This window comes from Acanthisitta chloris, unplaced genomic scaffold (assembly GCF_000695815.1).
Source record: "Acanthisitta chloris isolate BGI_N310 unplaced genomic scaffold, ASM69581v1 scaffold375, whole genome shotgun sequence".
Taxonomy (NCBI): Eukaryota; Metazoa; Chordata; class Aves; order Passeriformes; family Acanthisittidae; genus Acanthisitta; species Acanthisitta chloris.
Window position 1 is genome coordinate 116745 of NW_008672965.1, and position 14697 is coordinate 131441.

The following is a 14697-nucleotide window of genomic DNA, read 5'->3' on the forward strand; positions in this document are numbered from 1 at the left end:
CTCATTGCATAAAAAGCACTTCTCTTTCTTCCCTTAAGTTACTGAACAGTGTCATTTTTTTCTCATGGCAGGTCCCTCCTGACAGTGCCCTTTATGATCATTGAATGGCTTGGGTTGAAAAGGACCTTAAAGATCATCTTGTTCCATCCCCCTGCCATGGGCAGGAACACCTTCCCCTAGCCCAGGTTGCTCCAAGCCCATCCAACCTGAACCTGAACACTTCCAGGGATGAGGCATACCCTGCTTCTCTGGGCAACCTGTGCCAGTGCCTCAGCACCCTCACAGGGAAGAATTTCTTCCTAATATCTAATCTAAATCAATCATCTTACAGGGTAAAGGCATTCCCCCTTGTCCTCTCACTACATGCCATTGTAAAAAGGAATGTGGGAAATACAGAGATTGCTGCAGGACAACCTCAGTATTTTATGACTTCAAAATTGGTCCTTTTCCTGATGCCAAATTATTAAGCTTACCTAGGTGTAACTACTCATGGGTATGATCCTGACACTGGCTGAGTTCCTTTGCTCCCATAGGGCTCGCACTTTCTACGCATCTTTATCTCAAAGGTGAAAGACTAGGTCAAGATAAAATCCCTCACATTGCTTCCTTAACCAACCCCTCATATTCCCTGTCTCTTCCCCCCAAACCCCAACTTTCTGACCATTGAAATGTACTAATATATTAAACAAACTACTTGAAAATACCAGGAGCCTGAAACAACAATCCTCTGAGAAAAATATGCACACTTACAAAAGGATCTAAAGTAAAAATTCTTCTCTCATACACTGAGCAAAAGATGTAAAAACTACAGAGGGAGGATCCCACAGACAGCAAGGACACTGACAAGTTACTAAGCATTGCCATCCCACTGGGATTGTGCAGTCTCATCCCTGGATAACACAAAGCACTGCTCAATACTCTGACTTTGAATGATGAAGATTCATACCTCATGGACATTTCTGCACAGAGATGTGCTGTGTTAAATCCTGGGATGAAACATATTCCTTGAAATGAAAACACGGAAAATTCCTGCTAAATGCCAAGCCTGAAGCAGCCATGATTCAAAAGGACAAGTTGAGCAGAACAAGTGCCAAGGATGTCTGTTCTCTGGATTGATTTACAAGCTAAGATTCTTCTAAACCATTAGACGTTCCCCTGTCTCATGTGAGCAGACAGTGAGTCGAGTTCGATGTATCTCATCGCCATCTGGAAGCTCTACAGGCAAGGATATCTTCTCTATTGAGCTTTTGAATAGCATTAGTTTTCATCCAGCTGAAATCTTTGTTCTGAAGCTGTACAATCCCTGCTCTCCTCCTTCATAAGTCAGGTTTATGCCTTTTCCATGTGGTTTTAATATAGACGTAGAGCTGGAGACCAAGGGAAAACCAGCCTAATACCTCAAGGAAAGGACCCCCAAGAGAAGAACTCACACAAAATATTATTCTCAGCATCACCAGGTACTGTGTTCTGCACTGTAGCTCTTCTTAGCTACGACCTTTCATAAATGATATCAGATGGTGTTTGCCTTATCCAATCGCCTGTACCATTGTTCAAAGCATGCACACACATAACATTAATTTCTCTAGCCTATTAATGAAAGCAGAATAAAGCAACAATGGCAAATTGGGTACAGGTTTACACAGATCTGTTTCTGCAGTCTACTTTCCTTTCTAAATTATATTTATGCATTTTCATTTCCAGTGTCTTTAAATATGAATATTACTGACTAATTATCTTGTTACTATGATGGACACAATCCAAAACCCCAGATAAAATATGTCATAATTTCAGGTCTGATGATAAATTTTGTGGCTTGAGTCACAAGGGATTGAAGACCTTAACAAGCATGCCCAAGAAGAGCTGGCTGCAAATGAAGTTATCTTTATTTTATTTTCCCCATAAAGGGAAGGTTTAGCTCGGCATATTGCTCACAGAGATGCACAAAGCACAACAGCTTGTTTTGGGCTGCTGCCACTCAGTTTCATGCTGCATCCCCATCTAGAGTCATTAATCTTTTACCACCAGGAACACAATTATTCATGTTTCTTTTCAGAGGAAAAGGAGAAAAATCATAGTAATTTTCATAGAAAACACTGCAAGGTACTCCATCAATAACAGTCATTTTTCTCCTCAGTACATACTAATAGATTTGCTCACTGAAACCTGCTTGTCTTTAGAGTACACAAAAAAAAAGGAGTAATCTAAAATACATATAAGCAATAAAACCAACAGAAAAAACACATGAAGAAGCAGTCGTCTGCTTCGTAGTGCTGTGTAAGGCAACAATGTCCTTTTGCTGACAGCTGAACCATAAATAAAGAACAGATAGGGCTGAGAAAAAACTGTTTATATTACTTTGGGGGTTATTTTCAGGTGGAAACATTTTTCCATCTAGCTCACAAGACCTCTGCATAAATTACAATGTAATTTTTGATTCAAAACTTGCTGAAAGCAAGAATCTTACCAACTCTGATGGCAGTTTTACTAGAACTGGTGCATGTTACTTGTGGATCTAAAGCAAATAAATGTGTGAAAGCACGTGAATCGATGCCATCCCCTGATCCCCAGCTTCACTTACATCCCAGATCAGAAATGCCCATTGCCAGTTGTACAAAAATTTCACTCATACTGTTCTCAGCCTTTAGGACTGAGAACTTACTTGAGCTCAGCTTTCATTAGGGCAGGAAGAGTTCTGCCTGAATACAACTGACAATCCAGCCATCTTCCACCCTTTCAAAATATGACATTTGCCACATGGATTCACATACATCTTCATTGTTTCCCTTAGAAACTTCGTAACTTAGCAATTCTTTACAATTAAATGTCACAAGCTTTTAAGGGTTTTTTCATTTCTTTCCTTTTAAGAGACACACAGAAGACAGCTATAGACTGCCTTTTCTTTTTTTTTAATCCATAAGGTAATTGGCTTTCTGGAGGACTAACCGAATTTCCCAAATTTAATTTTAAAAGATGCTCCATAATATCCATTATAGCAAACACTGTCCTGCAGATTCGATTAGCAGGCTCTCTGGACCTGCTTATTTCTGAATTGAAAGTGCAGTACAGCCTGGATAAATGAATTACCTGAGCAGCGGAACTTCTTGCTCTTGATCTGGCTGATTCGTTTGTTGGCAAGGCGACGCGGATTGCTGCATCGAGCGCCGCTGGTTTCTATCGGATTATCCTGCAGGTAATCAGCCAGCCACTTCAAATGGCAGTCACACACAAATGGATTCTGAGCTAAATGTCTGCAAGAAGGATGGGATGTTTAATCAGAAGTGACCTGTGACACTGTACTCCATCATTGTTTTTCACAAACGCAAACCTGAAGAGTAGAGTAATTGAATAAGCTCCCAAAAACCCAGGCCTGGCGGAAACCACACAGAGCTGCACATGAATGGGAGAATTCTGTGAGCGATCACATTTCGCAGCTCATTAAGCCTGCTGCAAGTCCTCTCACAGAGGAAACCAAAATTAAGATCGCAAAGCCTGCTTTAAAGGACAGACCGCCTGGCCACCACGTCCTATGTTTTCTCCTGAGAGCTTGACATGCTGCATTTGAGAGAAATGCACCTTACCTGAAGATCATTTTGTACCCTGGTTTAAAAGAAATGTTATCGGCAAGTTCAGTTTCCTAAGGATCCAAACGTGAATTAATAAAGTGCCTTGGATCTTTGGGCAAACCCAGAAGTGATCCAGAAGCCTTTTCACAAGACTGAAATTAATATTTGCATATACTCCTCATGTATAATAGTATTCCCCTTACGTATCTTTTTCCTGGAGCAAAAAGTTTTAAGACTGAACTGTTTATGCAAGATAGAACTTCAGTTTAGCCTTCACCAAAGTTTTCACAACTTGTTTCCTGTGCAGTTGGAAATAAGTATTATACTGGGTATTTAGACTTGGGTAACAGAAATCTGCTGAAGCATCTTAGAGAGAAACAGCATTTCTCTGCTGCTGTTCTGAATCATTCTGCTTGTCAAAACTGAGGACTGTATCACGAGAGTTTGTCAGGTCTGTTCCAGAGCTGGATTCTGATCTCAGTTAAGCTAACTTACATCAGTCCCTCTGACCTCCAAGGGAGCAGGACACAGCTCTCCAATAACTGCAGACAGTTTAAAAAAAGACAGATGTTTCTATTTGATTTGGCCAGAGGTGTAAAGTTATAGCCTCACAAGAACTACACTCTGTTACTGTTTTCCACCTGTAGAAACTTCTTTCTTTTCTGTTTGCAGTTATATTTATGAACTGTCACTTAACAGAGTAAGTATAAAATACAACAGGGCAATGGCTGTCCAGGAGTGGGAAGGGAAAGCATTCAGAGCAGAAAGGGCCTGAAAGAACTCATAGCTATTGTTGAATTAGAACCATTCCCACTGTGAAAGGTCCAAAGAACAAATAAGCACATAGAGACAGGACATGGGTCTGGTTTTGTACCTCTAGAATAAACAGAGAAGATGCCAATCACCACGAATGCCAACAACAACCCATGGAAACCAAGGGGAAATGTTTATACCTTAAGGGTGTTACCTGCTGTTTAACTTCACAAACCTTACATACCTCTGTAAATGAACCCTCTCTGTGTCTCCTGTTTACATGTATATCTATGTACATACAGAGCAAGCTGCAGCAGCAAAAAAGCATGGTAGAGCTGGGGGGCCAGGACAGAGGGGGAATGTTGTACATAATTACTTCAATGCCTTAATGGTTTGCAGCAATACATATTGGCCAGATATCTGTTGGAAATTCAGACTGTGATTGTGGCTGCCTGAGGAGGTGGCAGAAACCCTATTGCTAGAAATCATCCCTGTTAGTTCATTTGTATATGAATTAAAACATGTATAAAACTAACTCAGCCAATGCATTTCTAGTATTAAAATATATATGTGCATGTGTATATAAAAATTTCCAGTACTATAGTATGCATGTGCCTAGGTAAATGTACATAAATATTCCAGTATGTGTATATATGCACACCCAGACATATTTTAATACTGGAATATCAGGCTAACTCCTGCTCTGAAGGAGTACTATTTATCTTATTATCTCACTACTCACAGCTTTAGGATGACACTGTCTATAAAATATTGCATCATTTCTATACCTTTGTTTCTGATCCCTATTCTAATGTCTCCAAGTTCAGAGTGTTCGAAAATGTTTAATACATTTTCTTAATGGATCAAATAATACAATGTATCATTTCCCTTAAGGGGCATGTCAGCTGAAATACGGTTTCAGAAGTCATGAACTATATAGTATGACTCAGACACAGAAAGGAGAAATGCCAACTCATTAGCTCATTAAAAACTGTTAGGCAATGATTCTAACAGAATCTGCTGTTGATATATTGTACAGAGTCAAATGCACATATTATCTTCTCAACAAACACTATGAGCTTAACACACTGATGACATTTATGTCACTCTGGGCAGGCTGTGTTGATAGCTGGCCTTGCTGAATTGATGCAATGCTTCTTTTCCTTGCTCCTTTTCTTTCTGTGAGAACAGAAAGATGTCTCTTCCAAATTGTCTTAATGTCAGATGCAAAGACAGGCAACATCTTTGGTGGAAAAAGAGAGAGCTGTCATTTCTGATGTGCTGCATACTCACAGAGTCTGGATCGATCGGAGAGGTGCAAAGAGCCCCTTGCTGATGGTCTGCAGTTTGTTGTCATAAAGAGATAGCAGTTTGAGATTATGCAGACCTTGGAACGTGTTTACCCTCAGGCAGTTGATCTTATTGGCATTGAGAAGCCTGAAAACAGAGAAAAGGTTTAGAATTCATTAATCTTGTAATAATCAAATAAAGATAGACTGGACTTTGGGGTTAAATCTAAAAAAAATATTAACCTAGTCACCAAAGCCAACCCACATGTAAAGGCTTTAATCTGCTTGTTAAATTTAAAAGGAGAAAAAACCACAGTCAACATGAGTACTCATAGCTGGGGAATATACAGACATATAACAGTGCTAAATCTTAAAATACTTTGAAGTTGAGGTGTTTTCTTGTATGCCTAGCCCTCTGCCAATTTGCTCAAAATTCTACACAAATATTTAAGGAAGCCTTCAGCTCAGTATACACAGAAATAGCAAATACTCCCCACCTTGCTATTCCATGCACACACACATACACAAAGTCCACGATGAGAAGATCCCTTTTCTTTTCCAATTTTCTCTACTAGCAGCTGTCTTAAATCTAACTGAAATTCTTGGAATTTGAAACCTTTTGATAAGCAGTGCAGGGTTAATTTGGTCATGGAAGGAAAAAATGTGCTTCTCCTGAGACGAGAAAAGGCAGGGGAGCAGGCTGCCCCAAGGACCTGTACAGTCTCTGTGGTTGAAGGTTTTCAAGACAATATCAAATAAAGCCATGAGCATGCTTTGACCTAATAGGGTGTCTCTGCTTTAAGCAAGGGTTCTGCAGACTCACTGTCTAGTGATCACTTCCAACCTCTACTGTCCTACAATTCTATGAACCTGCTCCATTCTAGTCATACCAGATTCCTGTGCAGTTGTGGAAAAGCAGCACACAGGCAATTTAAATCCTTTTTTAAAATATATTTTGCACAACTACTCAGTAGCCAGCTGGCAGAACTAATCAGGTCAGCCAGAAAATCATGGACAGTACTAGTGCAGGTTTCTTAGATCATCCAGCCAGAGTTCTGTCCTGTATAACAAATATATACAAACCCAACAACAAGCTGGATCTCCTGCTGAGACAATCAAACACAAGCACACTTAAATTGTTACTGTCATCTGCATAGGTGGTGTGTTACACTTAAAATGAAAATAGGCAGGAAATTACCTATTCTTCTAACAAAAGCCAAAATCCACATCTTTTGACTACTATCGGCCTGAGAAAAAAATGGTAAATAGCAAACAATACATGCTGTTGACTCAGTTCTCTTGAGCACAAAATTCTTCCTTTGTCAAAGGGCTTGAAGACTTAGTATTGCATCATTGTGGCTCCCTATGAGGCACCACACTAATACAAAATAAGAAGACAAATATGTTTATAGGCAAAAAGGAAAATATATCCTTTATTCCTCAGCAGGCAAATACAATATCCTAAAGACACCTCTAACAGCACAGGGAGCTTCCATTTTCAACAAACTGCACATACACCACTAGAGACAACAGGGCAGTGCCCCAGGGAAGAAATGCATGCTTGTTAGCTGCATATGAAGCTATTCTTTTGCTCCAAAATCAATTCAGAAGGTGCTTCCTCTGTAGAGCACCCTGCCTTTGCATTCCTGAAACATTTGGAACACCCTACACTCATTGCAGATCTCTGCTCCTACTATTGTTTTGGCAGAGTCTCATTACTGCAGCTAATGGCTACAGCAATTGTGATACACAGGAGATGGAGGCATAACTTGAGTAGTATGGAGAATTCAAGGAGAACAGGAATGCAGTGCTTTGAAACGAGAGGGCTCCAGAGGAGAACTCATCTTTCCAGTCAACAGAAAAGTCAGTGTTGATTTACTTGAAATTTCTCCTCTACAAATTGTGGAGAATTAAGTTTGACATTAGTTAAGACAAAGTTCCATAGAATGCAATGGTGGATAAATGAAGTTACATTTTTGCATGAAGTAATAACTAAAACAATTCTATGAAATCATAAGCAGCACTAGTATGTACCCTCTGGAATCTGTATTTCTGTGACACCTAATCCACACTCCTGTTGGCTCTGCCAGAAGTAAGAGTAATTTTCATATCAGGCTAGAGGAACAGCTCCTCCTCCTTTGCTTCAACAGCAAAGATCAATGTTATCTCTTACTGCTTCCTTCCTATAGCCATTTGTATGTCCAAGTCAAAGCAATCTTCACCCTCTCTTGGTTCTCATGCACTGTGCATTTCTCTGTCCTGCTTGTACAGTGTTTTATCCATAAAGAACAGGTTGACAAGGTATTAGAAGGCAGAAACACCTACTGAGTTTTGAACAATATCCTCAGACATGTTCTTAGGCATTATAAACCTGTTGGTTTCTACCCCTTGTCCTTGTGCACTGGTCCCACACTGATTTTACACAATGCACATTGCCTTGGATTGACTGTTCCATGACAGAGGTTTGATATCTAAGCTACACAGGAAGAACACTGAAAGCAAGTATGTACTTGGATTTATTTTGCTAGATGCTAATTCTGCCTAATATTAAAGTAATAGTTACAACAAACAAGTAGTACTTATAACAAAGCATAAAGCAAAAATTAAAACAAATTCAGCAACAAGAGAATTTACAACTGAACTACGGTTGTATTTTGATATGTGGACACCCAGGATGTCTTTGTGGTGCTTAAGAAGTGCACCCACAGCAGTGTTGCCCTGGGCAGATGCTGCTCACCGCTGTACAAAGACTGGGCTTGAAGTCTAACCATCCACTGAATAAACCCTCCAAGCAAAGCTGACCTGGGATTGCAGTGAATACACTGCATTTGGATTCATTCTCTCATTAATTTTAACTAAACATGAATAAATCCAATGCTGGAAGATAGAATTTACGCTGTCAGAAGTTTTCCTGGCATGAATTTTCAGTGACTAGGTTCATGGTGATACAATCTGTGACATTTCTTTGAGAGCCAAATACCAAAAATGAGAGCAACTGATCCTATATACAGCCACAAATACAGAGGCACATGCTCTCCTTTAAGCATCAGTCACTTGGAACAGGAAAGTGCTTATGGAAACTGTTAGGAAGTGGGAATTCAGGTGCTGAACAGCTTTTCTGAGGTGAGAACACCTATTCTGTGTATCACCTATGCAATATATGTGCAGTACCTAATCACCAGAGGACAGATAGTGTGTTCAAGAGTAAGACAGGTGTGGCCATATGGGGTGGATGGTGAGATAGATTAATGACTTATTTCTGATCAGAATTGGTGAGAAAGAGGGGGAAGAAGTGAAAAACTGTGAGAAAGCAGAATAAATAATCCCTAAAATTTTTTTCTTCCTGCTTACTCTGAGTTACAGGATGTCTTTTAGGCAGAAGCATTACGGTTCATTTTCCTCTCAAAACCCTCAGTTACTTTTAAATATCTCCTCCATGGATATTCTTTATAAATTCCAGTTCTTTGCTTAATCTTTCCTCACTATTTCAGCCCCTCTAATGGCATCTAATTGTTAATTAGGTATACAAGGTTGGCCTCACATGGAGTTAAAAGTGGTTATAAGAGGTTTTTTTAAACTAACACAAAGGCAGATGAGAAAAACACATTCCAGGAAGCAGAAATGCTGATCTTCCTTGAACACTGAACCAGGCTGTAAAACATACTAAGGGTTCCTTTCACTGGACTTAAACTGAAAGAAGGAACAACATTAAAAGCTGAGCCTTATTTTAGCAGGAATTACATGGTATTTGCTTTGCACCAATTCCCGGTGAAAGTAAATTCCACTAATTTTCCTATTTTGTTATCAGCCTGATTGGATGAGATTTACACACGGCCTCCAGATGTGGGGCAGCATTCAAAAGGAGGTTAAAAATTCAAGCAGAAATAAAACCGCGTGCTGCCCAGAGGGATGACAGATTATTAACTCAAGTCTCCATTTTCATCCCTCTGGATATGTAAAAAACACAAAGAAACCTCTCCCAAGCCTAGGACCACCACAGAATACAGGAGAATGGTTAAAGACCTTGTGGTTTACACACCATTGAGAGCAATGAGCTGAGCAGAGCACTATTACAATTCCATGAACCCATTTCCTGAAAAAGTGGATTTGTCCACATACATTGAAATAATAACGTGTTTCAGCTAAGCCCTTGAAATGAATGTGCACTGAATTGGCTCTGTAATTGTATCAGCTGCTCATAAGCACCATCTGCATAATTAAGATGGTCCCATAATTGAATTATATGCCCAAGCACAGTTTCAAGTGATTAACATTTAAATAACATTCTGAACTCCAAACCCAAAATGATTGAAAAAATTGTTTTTTAAGAGCAAACGGGAATGTTTATATGCCTTTTACCCTTAGCAATGTTTGTATTTTTATCTCAGTTAAGTCAAGTAATCAAACTAACAGCAAATATCCACATAACTTGGAGAATCAACAGCAGCCAAGCAACCCTACACGTGCTGGGGACAGCAGGCTGGTCTCCAGTGCTGCAGGATGGACCAGGAATCATCTTAAGCACATTAGTGAGCCAAAAGGAAAGTGTTGCAGAGAAAAGCTGCAGAGGCACTGAAAACCTTCTCTTCCTTTTTCACTAGCTTTGTGTTTTGACAGCAACGACAACATGATGAAAATGAAAATGTTTGGCATCCTATGAACTGGCTGGCACATCCCACATGCCAGACTCCACTGGGGAAAATGAGAACTCACCAGAAAAAGACAGATGTAGAAGGCGTAAGAGGCTTGTATGGAAGAGGAGAACTGGGTAACAGTTTTCCACAGGTAACAGCAGAATACAAGTTGAATAGGCATGACCTTTATAAAATATCAATACTTAAAGGCTTCACCTACATTCAAAGGCACTATAGGGCTGCAAAGAAAGAGCTCTCAGCTTTCCTCAGGGTATACAAGACGTCAGAAAACACTTAGCATGTATTTTTCAGCATTTTCTCTTGAAGGTTTTGGGGAATCAAGTGTCATCTTTGATTTAACACAACTCATCGTGGGAGAACAGCTGAAGTGTCAATATGGCAATATCTAGTCAAGTACTTGGTCATCCCAGCAGTCAAGGACATGCAACATCTAATGACAGAATTGTGTGTGCCCCTGCTTACTTATTGGCAAAATAATTATATTTGTTTCAGGACTGTTTTAAAATGGCCTGGACTGTCAGGGAACATTCTGATTGCCTCTTGCTGTGTCAAGATACTTAGACATCTACTAAAATTTACATTTCCTAATGTGATGACTGACCACTGAAGAGTCTGTCAGTGCTTCAATTGATAATAACCAGTGTGAAATCATCATCATGCTCACTTGAACCAGCTTCAAGTGTTTCTCCATGTTCAGGAAACTGGATGATGGTGATAACAAATTTATTCAAAGTAAATTAAAATGGAAAAGTCCTGAGCTGATAATGAGTCAAGAAGGAAGCACAGAGCACAGTCTGACAGTCCAGTTCTGGAGAGATTCTAAAGGCCTCCTTTCATGTCTGATCCCAAAGATTGCAACTTCAACACGATCCAAAAAACAATCCTGTGGTATTGGTGTTACTACCTGGAGCATTATAAGCACACGTTGCCACAGCACCTGGACTTCTGTTATTTAAAATTCAATATAGTCTAACTTATGCCTGCAGATACGGTCACAGCTAATTCTAGATAACCACATGATAAAGCCCACATTTTCTCAACATTCTGTGCTCTCAGGAAGTTAGTTTCTTGTGTAATATTAACTAGGAGAGTTTCGGTCAGGTGAGTCCAGCTTGCAGCACTGGCGTCAGAGGAGCTAATGAGTTACACGCTGACGTAGGGACAAGTGGTTGTTGGGGGAAGCTGCATGCAGACAGGCTACAAAAGTGACACAGAAAAGGCAGATGCTGTTGCAGTCTTTCATTAGTGCTTGACTGTAATTGTATTTCTGAGTCTGGCAGATGCTGCTCCCTCATTTTAACAGCAGTTATTGAGTTTAGTAACATTATCACAATAGCAGCCTAAATGTAGAAATCTGAAGGAAAAAAGCTTGAGGCAAATGGCTGAAAAACAATTCCATAGCTATTAAACAGGTCTGTGCAGAGAGCATTATGTCCTGGACTAGAAGGACAAGGGTTGCATAGTATCTCTGCTGTAGTCAGAAATATTTTGAGCAATCAAGAGACAGCCTCACATCTCATTTTGCTAAGAATTTACATTCACGGAACCCAGAAATGACATAGGTTGCAAAGGACTTCCAGGTCATCTGGTCTGAACCTCACTCAAAGCATGACCTATTTATACATAGTTAATGAAGATATTTGCTTTATCTGAGAAATAATTATTTCACCAGATCACAGGGTAATTCAGAATTGCAGGAAGCTCGAGTGGTTTCTTGTCCTGTTAGACTGCCAAAACAGGATGAGCTATAAGGTCAGGCCAGGTTGCTTAGAGCTTTATTCACTCTGGTCTTTAAAACCTTCAAGGACAGAGAATGCACAACTTTCTGGGCAGCCTACCCCAACTGCTTGACATCGTTGTGAGAATGTTTTCTCCTTACTTCTAGTAAGAAGTCTCACTTTTCTTTACTGCCTGTTGTCTCTTGTCCATGAGAAAAATTAAGAAGTCCACAGAACAAGAGGATTTCATACAGCACTTAAAGTCCAGATCACTATGTGGAGGAGGAGAGACTACTGTACTACAAAGGACTTGGAAAACTGTAATTTCTTTATTCTGACATTTATATACTGTTTACATAGCTGTTTAACGATGCTTTTGTATACAACAGTGTAATGTATACAATACCAAATACTGGAATTGATGTACATTCTTTTTAAAAAAATACTCTGTATGGGTTTTTGCATCACTGGATTCCCTTTGAGTTTCTAACAAGCCCCAAAAGTATACAATAAATAATTGGTAGATCCTGTTTTAAGCTTTTCAGTACTGGGATTCAGTTTAGAGCTACAAAACAACAGAAGCACTTCAAACTTGGCAAATTTGCCATGGAGATATTTCCCAAGCAACCTTACCAGAAAAGAGATGGAAGTACCAAGTATCTGCCTATTCATTCCAGAAGAACCAGCAAAAAAGCAAGTTAAAAAGAGAATCACTCAACCCAAAATTTGACTGGTTGCATTTTGGGAAGACTGATAGCAGTTTCTCAAAGTACACGTGACTTGTCACTTCATACAAGTCGATTTTAAGTAAAGGTCAGCTGAAGTTGTAAATATTAGATCTAGTTCCAATTTTAACCCAGGTTAGATGAATGAATCTGGAAGTCTAATTTTTCACTGCTTTTGAAGTTACTTTATCTAACAGTATGTCAAACTTCAGGCACCAATATGATTATTGGTCTTTTCCAACTACAGTGCTGAGTTTTCCCTAATGACCAGCTATCAGCTGAAGGTGAAGGATATAAGCTTTTGGCTTCGTTTCTTGAGAGAGGAATACGACAAACCTCTGATTTCAATACATATGTATGTACCCCAGGAGCAGATCTACATTTAGCAACATCAAAACAGAGTCCACTATGGGTATGCTTTCTTGCTCAGTAAGCCACGGGGATCACAACCATAAGGTTTAGGATCAACACGCCTGAGCCCTTGTATGATTAGTAACTATGCAGAGCAAATTTCCTCAAGGAAAAGGATTTATTGAAAACTGATACTTGCCAGACATTTGAAAAATGAGACTTCATCCCCCATATTATTTTGCTAAACAGGAGAGATTTTATGATACCTTCTTGTTCCAGGAAGCAGAGCACTGCGAAGCACACAGTGTTTGACTGTAATAAAAAGGCTCCCAGAATGTTTGTTTTAATATGGCTGCAGAGAGGAAAGTGTATTACTTAGAAATGACAAATGCTGGCTAACAAACTCGGTGCCCATTACCCACAGCTCACTATGGTGAGTCCTGTGACTCAGTGCTGACTGCACAGGAGCTATTAGGAGGGAGCAGAGCAGCCATCAGGTTTACCTGTCACAGGGCTGCTGAGAAAGAGAGAGCTGCATGGGGTGGTGCTGTGCCCCCTGTGCAGTGACTGGCAGGCAGTTTGGCAAACTCAAGGGCTCTTGAAAGAGCTTGTCCACGTTCCAGGAAAACTGAATACAGGTAAGCAGGACATTTAAATATGTCCCAGTTTCTAGGCAGACCAAGGTCAGTTGAAGACCTCCTGAACAGGAGTTCAAACTGCCACAGCTAATGGTCACTAGAAAATTTCCACCTTAAACTGAAGCCCTTGCCATTCCTTTGACATTCAAATGCAAGACACACAAACAATGATAATTAACCAAACACTAGTTTGATTATTCCCCCAATGAAATGGAAGTTTCAGTTCACTGTATAAAAAAACCCAACCCCTAAAAATCAGACTCCACTTATCCCTTTCTGAAAAACAGTATAGCTCTCTCAAACCCAAATTGACTGAAAATTCTCAGAAGACACATGATCCAACCTGCTGGAGAGTGTATGAGCATAGGGTAGAGGAGCTACAGCAGCTTTCTGACACCTTCTCCTTTGGCAATGTCAGACAGGATAAGGAAAACTCCATGGTCCAAGAAAAGCTTCTGCTCCACAGAGCAGATGTGTAGCTGGACTTGTAGAATGATATTTGCTGCTGTGTCTGTTACAATTGCATACTTTGGAAGACAAGATTTGTGAAATCAGCAATTTAGCAAAAATTCAATTGCAATTATTTTTGTGGGGAATGTTAACTACTTAAGATAGTTAATTATAATGAAAACCTCAGAACAACATTTTAAATTAAACCCATAGGGTTTAAAAAAACCCAACCAAAACAACACCTCACTCTCCCCCAAAAAGACCTTATTATCTAACCATGCCTGGTTATTTCATTGCCAAATATAATACTGGCTTACCCACCTCTGTCTTATATGACAGAAATACAGAAGCTTAACACTACCCAGGTGGTCTAAAACTTGTGCTGAATTCCTTTCCCATACACCAAAGTCAAATGGAGAGTTGAAGATGCTGCATCCAAAGTGATGCTGAGCTGAGCATCACTTTACCCAGCTATGGGGCTCCTGACATCAGCAGTACTGTCTGCAGATGTAAGGCATTTACACAGAACAATTTAGTCAGAATATAAGTGGAATG

General features: G+C 39.8%; 1 protein-coding gene across 1 annotated transcript in view; it reads right to left on the reverse strand.

Moving 5' to 3' along the window:
* The window catches only part of SLIT3 (slit homolog 3 (Drosophila)), a gene marked incomplete at both ends in the record, with an annotated part of 216259 nt that overhangs the window by 106341 nt on the left and 95221 nt on the right, over positions 1–14697 (reverse strand). Inside the window, 2 exons of the mRNA XM_009074707.1 lie at positions 3085–3248; positions 5610–5753. Of these exons, the coding sequence (XP_009072955.1) occupies positions 3085–3248; positions 5610–5753 (308 nt within the window). The remainder of the gene's footprint in view (positions 1–3084; positions 3249–5609; positions 5754–14697) is intronic.